The sequence below is a fragment of the Ursus maritimus genome, unplaced genomic scaffold, assembly GCF_017311325.1.
Source record: "Ursus maritimus isolate PB19 unplaced genomic scaffold, ASM1731132v1 scaffold_14, whole genome shotgun sequence".
NCBI lineage: Eukaryota > Metazoa > Chordata > Mammalia > Carnivora > Ursidae > Ursus > Ursus maritimus.
This window is the reverse complement of record NW_024423786.1, coordinates 39,922,756-39,940,366: the sequence shown is the minus strand read 5'-3', so window position 1 is coordinate 39,940,366 and position 17,611 is coordinate 39,922,756. Positions and strand designations below refer to the sequence as shown.

The 17,611-nt window shown below is 45.8% G+C and overlaps 1 protein-coding gene across 1 annotated transcript in view; it reads right to left on the bottom strand.

The window, feature by feature from the left end:
• The window catches only part of SLC25A20 (solute carrier family 25 member 20), a 28,254-nt gene extending 18,463 nt beyond the window's left edge, over window positions 1-9,791 (bottom strand). The window contains exons 1-2 of the mRNA XM_040628848.1: window positions 9,572-9,791; window positions 4,825-4,917 (exon numbers count right to left, since the gene is read on the bottom strand). Coding sequence (XP_040484782.1) covers window positions 4,825-4,917; window positions 9,572-9,676 — 198 coding nt within the window. The 5' untranslated portion in view covers window positions 9,677-9,791. The remainder of the gene's footprint in view (window positions 1-4,824; window positions 4,918-9,571) is intronic.
• Window positions 9,792-17,611: the final 7,820 nt, after the last annotated feature.

The window sequence follows — 17,611 nt, the reverse complement described above, 5'->3', positions numbered from 1 at the left end:
AAAAAAAAAAAAGAAACCATATTAAGACCACACATCAATTTTCACTCACACAGTTTGGTGATAAAATCAACTATGTAGTAGCCAATAAATAGACAGATAGATATCCCAACCAAACAAGGCTAGTAACCCAGGGAAGAGGAAGATTTGGGACCCAGGAGACTAAGGGTTCAGCCCAAGAGAGGTGAATGGGGTTTCTAGGATGGTGCTGAGTACTGTCAGTCTGGAAAGAAGCCAGCCCACCCGAGAATATGAGGATGGAGGACTCCAGAAGGGATGTTTCCAAGAAAAACAAAGCAAAACAACTCAGAGTGGAACAACAGATTTAACTGTTTAGGCAGTGTGGAAAACCAAACAGAAAACTACTCCACAGAGCTTTTCAGATACAAGATAACAGAGACAGCAATTCAAAGAAACACAAGCAAAAGAAACTGACACAATTAATAACCCAACCTCAAGAAAAACAGTCACACAAGAAATAAAATGTACCTCATAGTACATTACTTAGTTAACAGAAAAAATATATATAAAGTTGTAATCATGAAAACAATGAATTGGATTAAACCACAAAATATGATAAAATTATATGAGCAGGGCAGAAAGAAGGGATAAAGGAATGTAAGACTTAAAATCATCTACCACAGGGGCGCCTGGGTGGCGCAGTCGTTAAGCGTCTGCCTTTGGCTCAGGGTGTGATCCCAACGTTCTCGGATCGAACCCCACATCAGGCTCCTCCGTTGGGAGCCTGCTTCTCCCTCTCCCACTCCCCCTGCTTGTGTTCCCTCTCTTGCTGGCTGTCTCTATCTCTGTCAAATGAATAAATAAAAAATCTTTAAAAAAAATCATCTACCACAAACAGGTAGCTAAGACATATAAAAATGTATAAAATAGAGTAGTAAAGGTAGAAACAGGAAGAGCTGAAAAGAGTTGCCTCTGAGGAAGGGGGGATAAATCACTTTGCTACTTTGTTACAAGCCTTTTAATAACAAACCCAAGTGCTTGTATCACTTCAATACAAAATAAGGAATAGGGGCGCCTGGGTGGCGCAGTCGTTAGGTGTCTGCCTTTGGCTCAGGGCGTGATCCTGGCATTCTGGCATCGAGCCCCAGATCAGGCTTCTCTGCTAGGAGCCTGCTTCTTCTTCTCCCACTCCCCCTGCTTGTGTTCCCTCTCTCGCTGGCTGTCTCTCTCTGTCAAATAAATAAATAAAATCTTAAAAAATAAGGAATAATTTTTTAAAGATTTCATTTATTTATTTGAGAGGGAGTGAGAGACAGAGAGAGCACAAGCAGGGGTAGGGGCCGAGGGAGAAGCAAACCAATGTGGGGCTCGATCCCAGGACCCTGGGATCATGACCTGAGCCAAAGCCAGACGCTTAACGAACTGAGCCACCCAGGTGACCCAATAACGAATAATTTGAAAAACAAAAATTAAAAGTGCGCAAGGGTGGCTCGCGGGTTGGGCATCTGGCTCTTGGTTTTGGCTTGGGTCATGGTCTCAGGGTTGTGAGATCTACACTCAGCTCAGAGTTTGCTGGGGATTCTCTCTCCCTTTCCCTCGGCCCCTCCCCCAGCTTGCGCACTTGCACACCCTTACACACACACACACATGTTCGCGGGCTCTCAGATCTCTCTCTCTCAATAAATAGATAAAATCTTAAAATATATATATATTAATATATATATTATAATTCTGGGTGGCTTAGTTGGTTAAGTGTCTGCCTTGGGCTCAGGTAATGCATGATTCCAGGGTCCTGGGATCCAGCCCCTGGTTGGGCTCCCTGCTCAGGGGGGGTAGTCTGCTTCTCCCTCTTCCTCTCCCCTTGCCCTGGCTTGTGCTCTCGTTCTCTCTCAAATAAATAAAATCTTAAAACAAAAAAAAAAAAGAAAAAAAAAAAGCTGTTCCTTTTTTTTTTTTTTTTTAAAGATTTTATTTATTTATTTGACAGAGAGACAGCCAGCCAGAGAGGGAACACAAGCGGGGGAGTGGGAGAGGAAGAAGGCAGGCTCCCAGAGGAGGAGCCCAACATGGGGCTCGATGCCATAACACCGGGATCATGCCCTGAGCCGAAGGCAGACGCTTAACGACTGCGCTACCCACGCGCCCCAAAAAAAGCTGTTCCTTAAGAGAGAGCTGCAGGTGGGGCGCCTGGGTGGCTCAGTCCATTAGGCATTGGACTCTTGACTTCAGCTCAGGTCCTAATCCCAGGGTCTTGAGATTGAGCTCTGCGTTGGGCTCACACGCAGTGCCAAGTCTGCTTGTCCCTTTCCCTCTGCTCACCCTCCACCCCGGCTCATGCTCGCCCACGCTCTCAAATAAATAAATAAAATCTTTAAAAAAAAAAGACAGAGAGATAGCTGCAGGAGAAACAGGGTGGTGCTACACGCTGGGAGGGTCCGCAGACACAGGCTGAAGCACCGGTCCCTCCACAGACTCTGGGCATTCGCCACCAGCCTTCTAAAGGGGCCAGCTGTACAAGTCAGCACTCTTGGATCCTGCAAAGGTCTAACACTGCCACAGGCCATAAGCAGACTCTCTGAGGACAAAGTCCGAAGGCAGCACACAGGAAAGAATGAAGGGGAAAGAGAAGGTTCTGAGGAGGTCTACAAAAGCAGCATGTGACCAAGTCCTTCCAAAGCCCACAGCTCCCTGCCTGGGCTGAGAAGGATGCCCAGGTACTAAGGGGCTAAGCCCATGCCTCCTGAGAACTCCACGAGCCTTTCTTCCATTATGCTGGCCCAGCCACTTCCATGCCCCACCACCTCTGGCAGCTTCAGAAAGCAGAGAGCTCAGTCTGCACAGCAAAAACCAGGGACACGCACACATACGGACTGGGACTGCGGAAGCCTATTCGACTCTGCAGAAGGTTGGGTTTATACGAGCCATTCTCACCAGGCCTCCAGGACCCAGCACACTGCCAAGCTGTTAAACAGGTGCTCAGTGTTTGTTGACCAAGAGGCAGGTAATCCTGCCTTTCTTCCTCCGGGGCAGAGGACTCTGAGCAGACCCAAAGCTTAAAGCCTCAATCAGACGTCAAATTCTGCCCGGAGCAGCACAGATGAAAGAAAAAATGCCTTACAGAACAAAGGGCAGCACCATCTCAGGCATGGGTCCTGCAGGGAACAACTTCTCCCCCGAGGCTGAGCCCATCACTTACCAACATCCCCTCTTTATCTGGGTAACAACTACTTCTCAGTTTCTGTACCTTTAATAAGGATTATATGTTTAATAGAGTTTTCATATGAGAGTTATATTTTAGGAAGTGAAGGAAAAGTTCTCAACAAGGTCTTTTAACATATTGTGCTAATGAAGTGAGTAATAAATATCACTAGTAAAAAAAACTTTTTTAAAATCCTGTGTTTTCAGGGGCACCTGGGTGGTTCAGTCAGTTAAACATCTGCCTTTGGCTCATCGTGATCCCAGGGTCCTGGGATGGAGCCAGGCTCCCTGCTCAGCAGGGAGTCTGCTTATCCCTCTCCCTCTGCTGCTTCCCTCTCCCCCCCCCTCCTTGCTTGGGTGCTTTCCCTTCTCTCTCTCAAATAAATAAATAAAATCTTTAAAAATAAATAAATAAATAAATAAATAAATAGGGGCGCGTAGGTGGCTTAGTTAAGTGCCTGCCTTCAGCTCAGGTCATTATCCCAGGGTCCTGGGATTGAGCCTCACATAGGGCTCCCTGCTCAGCGGAAGCCTGCTTCTCCCTCTCCCTCTGCTCCTCCCCCTGCTTGGGCTCTCTCGCATGAGCTCTTTCACTCTCAAATAAATAAATAAAATCTTTAAAAATAAATAAATAAAATCTCATGTTTTCACTCCAAGAAATACCTGAAAAGTTATTAAGTAATTCAAAAACCCCAAACCAATTTGTGTCTTTGTCTAGGGGTTTGCAGACTCACCAGCCTCTCTCACTATTCTTCAGGCTGGGTGACTTTTCCTCTAGACTTTATATAAACTTTTTTTTTTTTTTTAAGATTCTCTTTATTTATCTGACAGAGAGAGAGGCAGCGAAAGAGGGAACACAAGAGGGAGAAGCAAGCTTCCTGCTGAGCAGGGAGCCTGATGTGGGGCTCAATCCCAGAACACTGGGATCATGACCTGAGCCGAAGGCAGACGCTGAATGACTGAGCCAACCAGGTGCCTCCCCCTTTTATTTTTAACATTTTATTTATTTATTTGACAGAGAGAGACAGAGACAGAGAGAGCAGGGGGAGCAGGAGAGGGAGAAGCAGGCTCCCTGCTGAGTAGGGAGCCTGATGTGGGGCTTGACCCCAGGACCCTGGGACCATGACCTGATCTGAAGGCAGACACTTAACCAACTGAGCCACCCAGGCACCCCTTCACATGAACTTTTTGATTACATTCTTTTTTCTTTTCTCTCTCTCTCTCTTTTCTTTTTAAGTATGCCCAACGTAGGGCTTGAACTCATGACCCTGAGATGAAGAATCACATGCTCTGCCAACTGAGCCAACCAGGCACCCTGAGACTTTACATGAACTTCTAACACTGACCTCTATTGAACCAACTGATCCAGATTTGTATTTTCTTTCATTTCACATCTCTAATTATTCCCCACTAATTCCCTGTGGTCTAATTCTGCCTTCCAAATGAGAGAACCATTTTATTAGCTTCAGTCTTGCATATAAAAGTGGCTGGAATTATCAAAGACTCCAGCGCAACAACAGGAGGGCATAGGACAGCATGATGAGACAGCCACAGCTGTGGGCTAGACCTCCAGCAGAAAGTCACTCTATCCCCCCAGGGGGATAACAAACCAACTCTGGGAATGTGGTCCTCTGAGTAAGAAGAATGCCCAGCACTTGGGTACCATACCTCTCTAACAAGAGTCTTCCGGAAACAGTCGAAGGTCCCAGAGTACATGGGAGGCTGTCCAGGCAAACTTGAGGGCTGTGTCTGCAGTCGGACCTGAAACCAGAAGTTAAAATGCAGTCATCTCCCAGAAACAGAACTGCCTGCCAAACTCTGAACAGAGAAAGCTGTGCCTGTGTACATGTCTTTGGCATTCACTTAACCTGCTAGATTCAGACTTCTTTTTCTTCCAGTTTATTCCAAGGCTGCACTTACAGGTCACGAGTAGCGTGCTTCTTTTTTCCCCTCATCCAGTTACTTCCACCATTTATTTCTTACCTAATGGATCCCACAGTGACCCAATGGGATAGGTATTCCCAGCTTACAGATGAGAAGACTGGGTTTAGGGAATTCAAGTGATGTGCCAGTAATAAGGCCTGGCTGATGCAAAGCTCCCGCTCTAGCCACCATCCCCCTTCCATTTGTGGTGGTATGCTGGTGGTTAGGTAAGGCACTCCACAGAGGCATTCTGGAATAAGGTGGATTTAATGCTACTCTTCTTAGTTCTCATCCTTCTCGACCTTTTGGTGCATCCAAAGCTTCAAACTATCTCTTCTTGAAACCTCCCTTCTTACAACTCCGTCCTTTACGTCCTTCTCTACTCCAGGCATTCTTCAAGGCTCAGCGCCCTACCCATCTGGCCCACAATCCCTTTCAGAAAACTCAAGATTGCAGGGCTTCAGCTTCTGCTCAGTGATGACGATCACTTGGTCATCTCCAGACCTTCTTTCCCATCTTTAGGGCTACACTTCTAACTGCCTGGAGAAGATCTCCCTCCTCAAATTACCTCTGGAATCTCACCCTCTTGATGAATGTGCCATTTGTGCCAGAGCCACCTAGCCACCCACTTTCTCAGAATTTGAAACCACAGCATCACCTCTGACTACTTATCCTGTTGCTCTTATGACATGGGAACCAAGTCTGTTAAAGTGGTCCTTCGAGATGCTTCCAGAATCCTAATTTCTTCCTCTCTCTGTCTGAGTCCTCTCCCAGGGCAAGTTCTAACCCATCCATACACAGTGTAGTGGTTTTCAATTATGTCCACTAATTCTTTAATGCTCTTTCCCCTTCAAAGGTAAGTCCTAATTCACTCCCCTTAAATGTGGACCAGACTCAGTGAACTCACTTCTATCGAATAGAGTGTGGTGGTATTGGTGCTATACGACTTCCAAGGCTAGGTGATAAAAAGGCCAGCTTCTGCCTCTCTCTATCTCAGGTTATCTGCTTTGGGAGAAGTCAGCCACCATGTCATGAGGACAGTCAAGCAGCCTAGAGAGGCCATGTGCAGAGGAAAAAAGGCCTCCTGACACAGGCAGCATGAATGTGCCCGCACATGAATGAACCACATGGATGCCAATCTGGTAGTCCCAGATAACACCTATTGTGGGGGAGGTGCACTGTCTTTGGTTCAGTACTTTTTTTTTTTTTAAAGCAATCTCTACACCCAACGTGGCAGTCAAACTCGTGACCCCAAAATCAAGAGTGACATGCTCTCTGATTCTTGATTTCGGCTTAGGTCATGATCTTGGAGTCCTGGGATCAAGCCCCGCATCAGGCTCCCCGCTCAGTGGGGAGTCTGCTTCTTTCCCTCTACACCTCTGCCCCTCCCCCTGCTTGTGCTTGAGCACATTCTCTCTCTCTCTAAAATAAATAAATAAATATTAAAAAAAAAAAAAAAAAGAGCCACATGCTCTACCAACTAAGCCAGCTAGGCAGCCTGGTTCAGTACTTCTTTTAAATGCCTTTATTAAGATATAATTTACATACCACAAAATTCACCCTTTTACAGTGCACAATTCTGTATTTTAGTATTTTGAATTGTGCAACCTTCCTTACAATCAATTTATAACATTTTCATGACCCCAAAAAGAAACACCACACCATTAGTAGTTACTCCCCATTCTTCTCTCCTCTCAACTCTTGGCAATCACTTATCTACTTTCTGTCTCTATAAATTTGCTTAATATTTACCGAATATTAAGCCTTTCACCCATTTTTTAATTGGGCTATTTGTCTTTTTATTAACTTGTAAGAGTTTTTTTTTTTTTAAGATTTTATTTACTTATTTGACAGAGAAAGACAGGCAGCGAGAGAGGGAACACAAGCAGGGGGAGTGGGAGAGGAAGAAGCAGGCTCCTAGTGGAGAAGCCTGATGTGGGGCTCGATCCCAGAACGCTGGGATCACGCCCTGAGCCGGAGGCAGATGCTTAATGACTGCGCCACCCAGGCACCCCTAACTTGTAAGAGTTCTTTACACATTCTGGATCCCAGCCAACATCTGCAATCTCAGAAGCAACCCTGGGCCAGACTATTTGCCTAAGGCTGCCCCCCAAATCCTGCCTCACAGAGACTGTGAGAGTTAATGGCTGCTGTTCTTTCGTATCACTAAGCTTTGGGGTAAGTTGTTATACTGCAATAGATAACTGATACATCCAGTTTCTTCTGTAGTCTTTTTCCTGGCTGTTTTTCCTGCTCAGAGTTCTTCGGCTTCCAAGTCCTTCTCAGGTTGCTATCATACCAACTTTTTCAAAACACCATTTTCAGCATGCTGTTCCTCTGTTTCTTTAGAATCTCTCATTCTTATATTTATTAGGGCCTTACACGTCACAATAAGGAATCACTCTCTAGGCACCGGAGAGGACATACAAATCTGAGTTTATAGGACAGAACAGTAGAAATGTCCAGAGGCTCCCACTGCTTTATATCTAAAATCCGTTATATTGGCTTTCAGCTCCTCCATGATCAGGCACAACCTTCTTCGCTTGGTAGGGAGGGAGCAATGGATCAAAACTGCTGATCCCTTTCTGTGATTTTGTGTAAATCTCATCGTTGTCCCATCATGACACCCGCCATCCAGGCCAGCAAGAACATTTAAGTACCCCATGGTTGATCTTATTTTACAGCCTGACTCCCACTGCCAAGCCTGTATCTGCTTTCACTCTTGCCTTCCCCACACCCAGAATGTCTGGGTTTTTCTACTTCTCCAGTCAGAACTCAGCCAGCCCTTAGCCACCTGCCATACAGCCTTTCCAAGCTCCAACTCTGAAGTACTGAAGTTCTTGCCTTCTCAGGCCACAACTAGTGACCTTGGACCTCCAGGCTTTGACTGGAGCCCAGGTGGCTCTCTGAGGTCAAAAGGACGGCAATCAGCAATTTGTGGTTTTGTTTAAGCATAAAAGAGGCTTTCTGGCTGATAAAAATGCCAGGGAACATTTTCAGTCATTTACACTTCAGTACAGAGATCACTGGGCCCTTCCTGAGAGTGACATCTGTGGGGAGGATGGGCAAGAGGATTCAGAAGTTAAGAGCAACATTTGTGTAAGGTAGCCAAGAAGGCTTTTGCTTTCTTAGAAGAGAGGTCCCAAATGCCTGGAACTAACAAGACATCTGGCTACATGGATCAAGAGTAGGATGAGACACCAGACAATTCTTCTCTCTTACTAGACTGTGCTGCCTAAAATGACCATTTTCTGGGAAGCACTAACACACACCGCATTTACCATCAGCTAAATAAACACCTGATTTCATGTTTCACAGTGCCCTAACCAGCCTGATTGTTTTAATCCTGATCTTCCCGTAGATTGACTCCGAAAGAGTAATGAAAGGCAGCAAAGAGGTTGTTGCCCAAACCTGCCAAGAGTGAAATGGCCCCAGACCTATCTCTTGTGGAAGAAACTCCAGAGCTATCTCCAGAAATAAGGTTAGAAAACTCAGATAAAGTTTTGAATGCTAAGTCACAGGGCATGGACTTTGCTCCAGGCAGGCCTTGCTAAAAGTGCTGCAGGGGGAAGAACTGAGGTAGGATGTGAAGACAGGGAGCTAGCCCTGATGAGTTTCCTCCTTCCCAGAGCCTCAGTTTGATTACGGCTTCCTCACATGGGACTTGTGAGGATCATCCTGGCCCTGGGAGAAATCAGTCACTTGCTTTCTTTGGAAGGGACTCAATCTCTGAGGTTATCATCACCTCCCACAGGAGGCCTATCAGGCTGATGGGAGGTGATAGGCTGAAGATGGCCAACCCCCTCTCTGCAGTGGGGAAAATGAGAAGGAGATGACGGTGGGGGCCCAGAGAATGTTTCAAAAGACATTTCTAGGGGCGCCTGGGTGTCTCAGTCCTTAAGCATCTGCCTTCGGCTCAGGGCATGATCCTGGCATTCTGGGATTGAGCCCCGCATCAGGCTCAGGCTCCCAGCTTCTTCCTCTCCCACTCCCCCTGCTTGTGTTCCCTCTCTCGCTGGCTGCCTTTCTCTCTGTCAAATAAATAAATAAAATCTTAAAAAAAAAAAAAAAAGACATCTCTAGAATTATTGCGCCTCTGCCTAGCTCTTTTCCTGAGGAGGGCTTTAACAGGTGACCTGTTTCAATCCTGCTGTTAATGTCATAAGGTTTGCTGATATAGGAACTTTGGGGAGGCGCTTTTTCTTTCCTATCCCCAAAGAAGTGGCTCAGGGTCAGGAGAGGACGCGGGACAGAGAACTTCAAATGCGAGCCCTTGATGGACGGTTAGAGGCTGCTCTCTCTGCGCTGTCTGGCTCTTTGGGGCGCGAAGAACAGCTTCCCCCTGCCCCAACCCCGATCCTCGAAAAGAGCGAAAGGGAGATTCTACTTCTCATGCCCCGCTTCTATCCCGGGCTGCGCCTGGTGGGAGACGCTACTTTCCGCGCCCCTCCCGGGCCTCCTCCCTCCAGCCGGCGCCCCAGCCTCCTCGCACCTTGACAGTGTCCAGAGGGTGCCCCACAAATACCAGGCACATGCCGCCAAAACCGCCGGCCAGCAGGTTCTTTAGCGGGCTGATGGGCTTCGCTTCGTCTGCCATGGTCCGTCCGTCCGCCTCGCCGGCAGTGTGCGTCTATCTGTTCCGGACGGGTCCTGCTCCACAGCCCCAGCCACACGCCGGCAGCGCTGACCTTTCACCCACTTTCGGGTGGGCGGGGCAAGAGCCGGGGACAGGTTGGGAGGAGGGCCCAGGCTGCAGGGTCGGCTTCCGCTGGGGAGGGAGGCTTCCGGTGGAGGCCCCGCCCCCGACAGGCGGGGTTCGAGGAAGCGGAGCCGGCTCCCACATCCTCTGGGCGGTGTTTGGGAGAGCGGCGGTTAGATGGGCTCCTCCTGGAAGTCTTCCCGGGCTTGAATGTTTTCTACTCTGGGCTCCCATTCTTCCAGTCACTCGGCTGAGGCCGACAGCGCTCCGCTATGTTCCAGCCGCCCTTCCAGGGGCTGGAGGCACACATGGTAGCCCAGCACACGAGTCCCTGTCCTTGTGGAGCTTACAGAGCATAACAAAGATAAGTAAGTGAAAACTGCATAGTGTATCAAGTGGTGATAACTGCTGTGGAGAAAAACCTGGAAAGAGGGTTAGAGAGTATGGGAGAGGGCAGGGGAGAGTAATAGGCAGTTTAAGTAGGTAAAGGGTTTCACTGAGGAGGTGAGGAAGTGCGTCTGTCCAAAGACATGGGGTGAAGGGTGAGGGACCTAAGAAGCAGAGGAAAAAGAAAATGCAAAAGACCTGAGGTGGGCTGTGCCTGGCCTGATTGAGGAACCACAGAAGGCCTGTGGCTATAGCAGAGTGAGGGAAGGGAAGGAGTAGCGGTAAAGACATGGAGATAATACTGGCACATTAAACAGACTTTGTGTGCAGCTATGAGGACATCAGCCTCTCCTCTGAAGAAAATGGGAGACAGAATCCATTCGGGTTTGTTTGTTTGTTTGTTTGTTTGTTTGTTTGTTTGTTTTTAAAGATTTTTGAGAGAGAGAATGCATGCGCTAGGCGTGGTGGGGATGAGAGAGAGAGGGAGAGAGAAACTCAAGCAGACTCCATGCTGAGAGTGGAACCCAATGCGGGGCTTGACCGTAGGACACTGGGGCTATGACCTGAGCTGAAATCAAGAGGCGGACACTCAACTCACTGCACCACCCTAGGTGCCCTGCCATTCAGGTTTTTGAGCAGGGGAGTGACATAGTGAGTTAACAGCATCCCTCTGACTGTCGGTGAGAGAATATGCTGTGGGAGCAAGGAGAGAAAGCAGGGAGCATTGAGGAAGCTAAAAGTCATGGTCAGAGGTGCTTGCTTGGATATGGCACAGAAAAGGAGGTGGTGAGAAGTATTTGGATTTTGGATATATTCTGAAGAAGAATCTAAAGGAATTGTTAATGAATAGAACATAAGGTATGTGAGAGAGGAGTTAAGGATGATGTTAATATTTTTGCCTTAATGACTCTAGGTGGATGGTATCCAAGTATTCACTATCTTACTTTTTCATCATTTCTGTACATTTGAAAATACTCAGTTATAAAGCTGTGGACAGGGGTGCCTGACTGGCTCAGTTGGAAGAGCATGAGCCTCCTGATTTCCAGGGTTTTTTGAGTTTAAGCCCCATGTCAGGATTACTTAAATAAGTAAAACTTAAACAAATAAAAAGCTGTGAACAATAGACATGCGACAGGTACCTTACCGCCAAGCTGACTTGATAATAGTCCTCCTTTGTAGTACTCTCAGGCTAGGGAAGAAACCTAGACGGGGAAGATGGGCAGGCTGTCTATGCTGGGGGCAGAAAGATGAGTAACAGGATCAGGATTGGGATCTGACTGAGCCTGGCTGGGCTAAGTCCTATGGAGGAGGGCAAGGAGGCTGAGGCAAGGGCTAAAAACCTGTCTACTCTGTGCCATACACTTTTTCTAAGAGGTGATGGGAGGCCGTGGAACAGTCTTAAGCACAGTGGTGACATGTTCAGATTTGTTTTTAGGAAGTCTATTTTAGATGGATGAATTTGTGTTAGGAGTGACTGGGAAGCAGGGAGACCAGATGAGGAGAGATATTGCAGTCCAGGCAAGAAGGAGTGAAGGCATGAACTGAGGCAAGGGTCACTGATGGTTGGAAAAGGAGTTAGAACCCAGAGGCTAATATTACAGGAAACCTGCAGCAACTCTGGCTTTCAGACACACAGCAATTGCAGTGCTTGTGGCACCCTGAGGACACATTTGGTCAGCATCAGGTGTACAGATTGGGAACCAGGAGAGAGGTGAAGCCAGAGACAGAAGCCAGGAAGGTTTCAGCAAAGAAATGTATATCAACCCCTGGAAGACTATACCGTGGGGAAATGGGCTGGCGTGCTAGGAGGAGCCCCCAAAGCAGAAGTTGCTACTAGGGTTTGAGGAAACCAAAGAGAGAGAATGATGCCTTTCAGTAAAAGGATGAAAGGGTCAAATACTGGGTCAAGCTAAGGAATTTTAAACACTCCTTAGGTTTAACTATTAGTCATTGGTGACATGCCGAAGAAGCCTGCCAGGAGTATTGATGTGTGGGTTGAGTACTGAACAGGCAGCAAGAAGGCAGAGGCACTGGGAGTCAATTAATTACTGGTTCGAGGAGTTTGGCAGGGAAGCAAAAGAACAAAGGCTTAAAGGAAGGTTTCGATTTCAGTGTTTAAGATGGGACTGAGGCTGAGGGAAATATCAAAGAAAAGAGAAAGTGGTGCTGATAAGACAAGATCCCTAAGGTGGCGGAGGTGGTATCTGAGTGTGTGGCATCACCCAGCAAACTTCTTCCAAATCCCTGGGATCTCCAGGACTCTGACTCTGAATCTCTGGAACTGAATCGTGGCACAAGAGTCTTTAAGGCTTTGTGACTGAAGCTGGAGAAGCACCCATTGTTAAGAACCTCCGAGATGGAAGAAAACTGTTTAAGCTAGGCAAGGAGACAGCCCGTAGGCCAACTGTAAAGTAAGGTAGCATAACACCTGACATGCAGTAGGTGCTTAAAAGGATGATTGTTGGGGCTCCTGGGTGGCTCAGTCGGTTAAGAGTCTGACTTTTGAGTTTGGCTCAGGCCATGATCTCAAGGTTGTGAGGTCGAGACCCGGGTTTAGCTCTATGCTGAGTGGAGCCCACTTAAAGGATTCTCTTTCTCCTGGGGCTCCTAGGTGGCTCAGCCGGTTGAACAGCTGACTCTTGCTTTCAGCTCAAGTCAGGATCTCATGGAGTCGCTGGATCAAGATGCATATTGAGCTGCACACTCAGCAGAGAGTTGGCTTGATGATTCTCTTCCTCTGCCTGCACCCCATGCCCTTTCTTGAAAGAAAGAAAGAAAGAAAGAAAAGGAAAGAAAGAAAGGGAGGGAAGGGAAAGAAAAGAAGAAAGAAAGAAAGAAAAGAAAGAAAGAAAGAAAGAAAGAAAGAAAGAAGAAAGAAAAGGATGATTGTTGTTGAGGTAAGTTACAAAGTGAGTTTCTATCCTCAGGGCTTCAGTATGGCTGAACACAAGAATCTCAGACATTAGGGGCACCGGGTGGCTCAGATGGTTAGGCTGCCTTCAGCTCAGGTCATGATCTCCAAGTCCTGGGATTGAGCCCGTATCTCCCTGCTTAGTGGGGAACCTGCTTCTCCCTCTCCCACTGCCTCTTCACTTGCTTGTTTGCTCTCTCTGTCTCTCTCTCTCAAATGTATAAATAAAATCTTCAAAATAGAAAAAAAAAAAAAAAAAAGAATCTCGAACATTGGAACGAAAAAGAGCAGTTGGAGAGTGCTCAAGTGCAAAGCAGATTGTCAGCTCCTTAGACCTGAGATTTCCTCCCACTTTCTTCCCCAGTGATCATCATTGCATTTGTTTCCCACAGATTATGGGGAATTTCAACAGGAGAGGGCAAAATGTTCACTGAACCCTTTGTTTGCAAAACTCTGAGCTTCACTGGATTGACCTCAGGAGTTTTGAGGCAGGATGTCCAAGATTCAGGGTTTCGTAATGGGACCTTATTTCTCTCATTTGTTCTTGTAATACTCTGGCTACAGAAGAGAAGCTAATTTAGAGTCAACCTGCACTCAGAGCAGCTTCTAGAAAAGACGGTGTTTGATATAAAATAGCCCTCTAGTAACCCCTGCTGGTAACCTGAGTCACATCCATGACAGACCTCAATGTGGACTCTACTCAACCCACCAGGTCTATTAAATCCTCAAAGGATAACTTATAATCCACTAAACAAATGGTCTTCCTGCATATTCATCTGGTCAGCCAACCCCACAACTAGAAAACTGACATGAAATTTAATCTGACTATGCCATTTCCTGGCCAAAAATCATCCTCAGCTCCTCATTGACCAGAATAAAACACAAGTAGTGTTCTTTGGGCAGTCAAGGCTTTCATAATCTCATAGTAGCACACTTCCTCAACCTTGTTTTTCTCTCGGCTCTGTCTTCATCTCTGAGCAAGCTGAGCTTCTCCTGGTTTACCACACAGACCTGTTACTCACTGCCTCCCACCCTTGACCCAGGCCTTTACACATACTTTTCCCTTCAGCACATAGTGTCCTTCTACTCCAAACATGCGGATGCAAGAGATGTATACCAAGTTCCTTCCATATGCTAGACATTGTCCAGCCAGTGGTTCTTAGCCATTTTCAGTGGAAAACCCTGGTACCCCTTCCAGAAAAATGTACATATCGTATGCAGGTTTGCTTTCAGTCTCATGAGAACTTGAAGCCATCCTTGGACCTCAGGTGAGAAGCCTGTTCCTAAACCCTGGACATCAAATATGGGCTAATCTTCCTACTGTCCCTTATTTGGTCCTTCCCTCTTTCTTTCTTCCTGGCCTCAGATTCTAAGTCTGGGCTGAAATCTTTTTAATCTCTGTACTTGTCATGGGCTCCACCCCTGCAGCCCACAGGAATCTCAAACTCAATACATGTGAAGGTAAATGGCATCCAAGAAAAGAGAACCCACAAGAAATCTTGAATTTAAAAGTACTTCATAGGTTAGCTGAATCAAAATATGGACACTCCTAGAAAGAATAGAAAGCTGAATGATCAAGCTGATAAATCTCTTAAAAAGGCAATGTGGAAAAAGAACAAGCTGAAAAAGAAGGAAATTTGGCACAGAGGACAGATTCAGGAGTCCCCACCTCTCTAATAGTATTTCCATGGGAAAGGACAGAGTAATAGTATTACTAATGGTATTTCCAGTGGGAAAAGGGCGTACAAAGAAAAAAATATCTCAGTAGGAAACTCACATCTTTCAACTCGAAAGGGGCCAGTGAGTACCAAGCAAAATGAATAACAAAAGGCGTTTATAGTACGTGACAACTTTTCAGAACAAAGGAAAAAGAATCTTAAAAAAGCTTTAGGAGTGAAGAAAAAAAAGAAGTATCAAGCGGGAAGGATAATCACAACATAGGGGCACCTGGGTGCTCAGTCGGAGTTAAGTGTCTGCCTTCCAGCTCAGGTCACAATCCAGGGTTCTACGGATCCAGCCCATCCAGTTCCTTGCTCAGCGCGGGGGCATCCTCTCTCCTCTCCCTTGTCTACCACTCTGCTACTTGTGCTCTCTTTCTTTCTCTAAGTCAAATAAATAAAATCTTAAAAAAAAAAAAAAAAAAAAAGAAAGAAATATACTACAGCCAAACAAATCAAGAAAGAAAAGAAACATGGTAATGCAAAAAAAAGCATTGAAACTAGTAGTTATCTTTAATAATCAGAATTGATATTCAATTAAAAATAAATATCTGGTACAAAAAATTCCAGAAGATTCATATGAGAGGTGGTACCTGGGCCATATCCAACAGTTTTCTGTACGTGGTTGCTTTCACCATTACTTATTCTAAACTTTAGATCTAGCATTATGCTGATTCAAAATCCAGACAAGGATAGCATTCACATAGAAAAAGCCAAACTACTATCACTTACTGCATGAATAACAAAAATATCAAAAGTAAAATATTAGCAAATCAATTCCCACAAAGTTTTTAAATTGATAAGAAAGCTTCAGTTGGTCAAATGTGATTTAAAATCAGTGAATCAGAACCAGCTCACTCAGTGGGAAATCGTGCAGCTCTTGATCTCTCAGGGTCTTGGGTTTCAAAGCCCCGCATGTTATTGAAGGAGCTACTTAAAAATCCCAAATGTGATCATAACACTAATACTGTAAAGGATGACAATCTATGATCATCTCAATAAATGGTAAGAACCATGTAATATTTGTGGTAAGCATCGAGTTGTTACCACCTAGGAAACCTTCTTCAAGGAAGGCCTGGCTGCCCAGCTGTGCATAATACAGTAGGCAGACGCCAGCTCAGCCCTTCAAGAGATGACTTGGAGTGCGGATAGCTGTCTCCCCTCTAGGCATACCCTTTCCAAGACAGCCTACAGCCCAGTGACTGAGCACATGTATAAATCCAAGTATGTAAAAGTATATAAAAAGCGGTCAGTCTGACCTGGTAAAAAGATACTCTGAGTAAGGCTGTTCATCCTGTTACAGGGTTGCAGGCGTTCTTAGTCTCACTTGGCCGCAAAGGAGAAATGAATCTTGTGGACACAAAGGGGTGAAGTAGTAGTTTATTAAGTGAAGGTGAGAACACCAGGGAAAGCTCTCTCAGAGCAAGAGGGGGTCCCTTTGTATTCGCCAAATGGTGCTAGTTTTGGAATGTTGGTGAGGTCCAGAGCTGATGGCCAAGAAAGGATTCTTTGCGACGTCTTTGGTGCAAAAAGGTGATTCCATTAAAAGCATAGGGACAGGACCCATGAGTAGAAAGAGCTGCGCTGGGATCATGTGGAGTGGCTCGCTATACTTTCAAGTTGGGAGGAGGTTAGGGATACCTTAAGTCTCTAGAGATTTTTGGAAGCAAAAGTTTAGGACCTTGGAGGGCTAGCTATTGTTAGGAAAATCATATATTACTCATAAACCTTTACTGTTGAGTCCCTTCAGATGTTATATCCGATTGGGTCATATGCTTGGAGGATGATTAGCCACTGTATCTTGGTGGGGAAGTAATATCTTGGGGGTAGAAAAAGAAGTTTCCACAAGAGAATTTTTATATATTACAGGTAGACTTCCAGGATCCTGGGGTTGGGCTACAATTGCCTTTGTCATAGGCAAAGTGTCAACATCAGGCAGTTGAGTCCCTAGAAGTCACTCTGCCTGTTTCAAAAACTTGTCAGTGGGCTGCTTAAGTAGTAAAGAAATTGTAGTAATTTTTCTGCCTTTGTTTCCCACATCAATTCCAAGTGCTCTCTGCTGGAGTTAGTGGCAAGCTTCACGGGACTGTAACAGTTTAACTTGCTTGCCCAATTCTGCTTCTGATCCTTCCCTTTTACATATGTTGGTCCTTAATAAATACCTTGCTCTCCAACTCCATCTCAGCATTTGTTTCCAAGAGGTCTGACCAGCAATAGTAGCATACAATCATTCCTTATCAAAAACAAAACAAAAGAGGGTGCCTGGCTGGTTCAGAGTCGGATGTGGACCTCTTGCTCTTGGAGTTGTGAGTTTGAGCCCTACACTGGGTGTAGAGATTACTTACATAAAAAGAAAACTTTAAAAAAAAAAAAAGGAAAGAACATAGGGGCACCTGGTTGGCTCAGTCAGAAGAGTATGTGACTCTTGATCTCTGTTGTGTTTTGAGTTCAAGCCCCACACTGGGTGTAGAGATTACTAAAAAAATAAATAAATAAACTTAAAAAAAGGAAAAGAACATAAAACTGTGAACTTGAGATTTTTCAGTAAACTCCCTTGTATTAGATAAAACATAAATATCTCTTTAAAAACCACAACTGTGGTGCCTGGGTAGCTCAGTCAGTAGAGCATGTGACTTTTTTTTTTTTTAAGATATTTATTTAGAGAAGAAGACAGAACACAAGTGTCTAGTGGAGGGGCAGAGGAGAGGGAGCGCGGCTCCCACTGGGTAGGGAGAGGGCGTGGGGCTGATCCCAGGACTCTGGGATGACCTGAGCAGCAGATGCTTAACAGACTGAGCACCCAGATGCCCCCAAGGA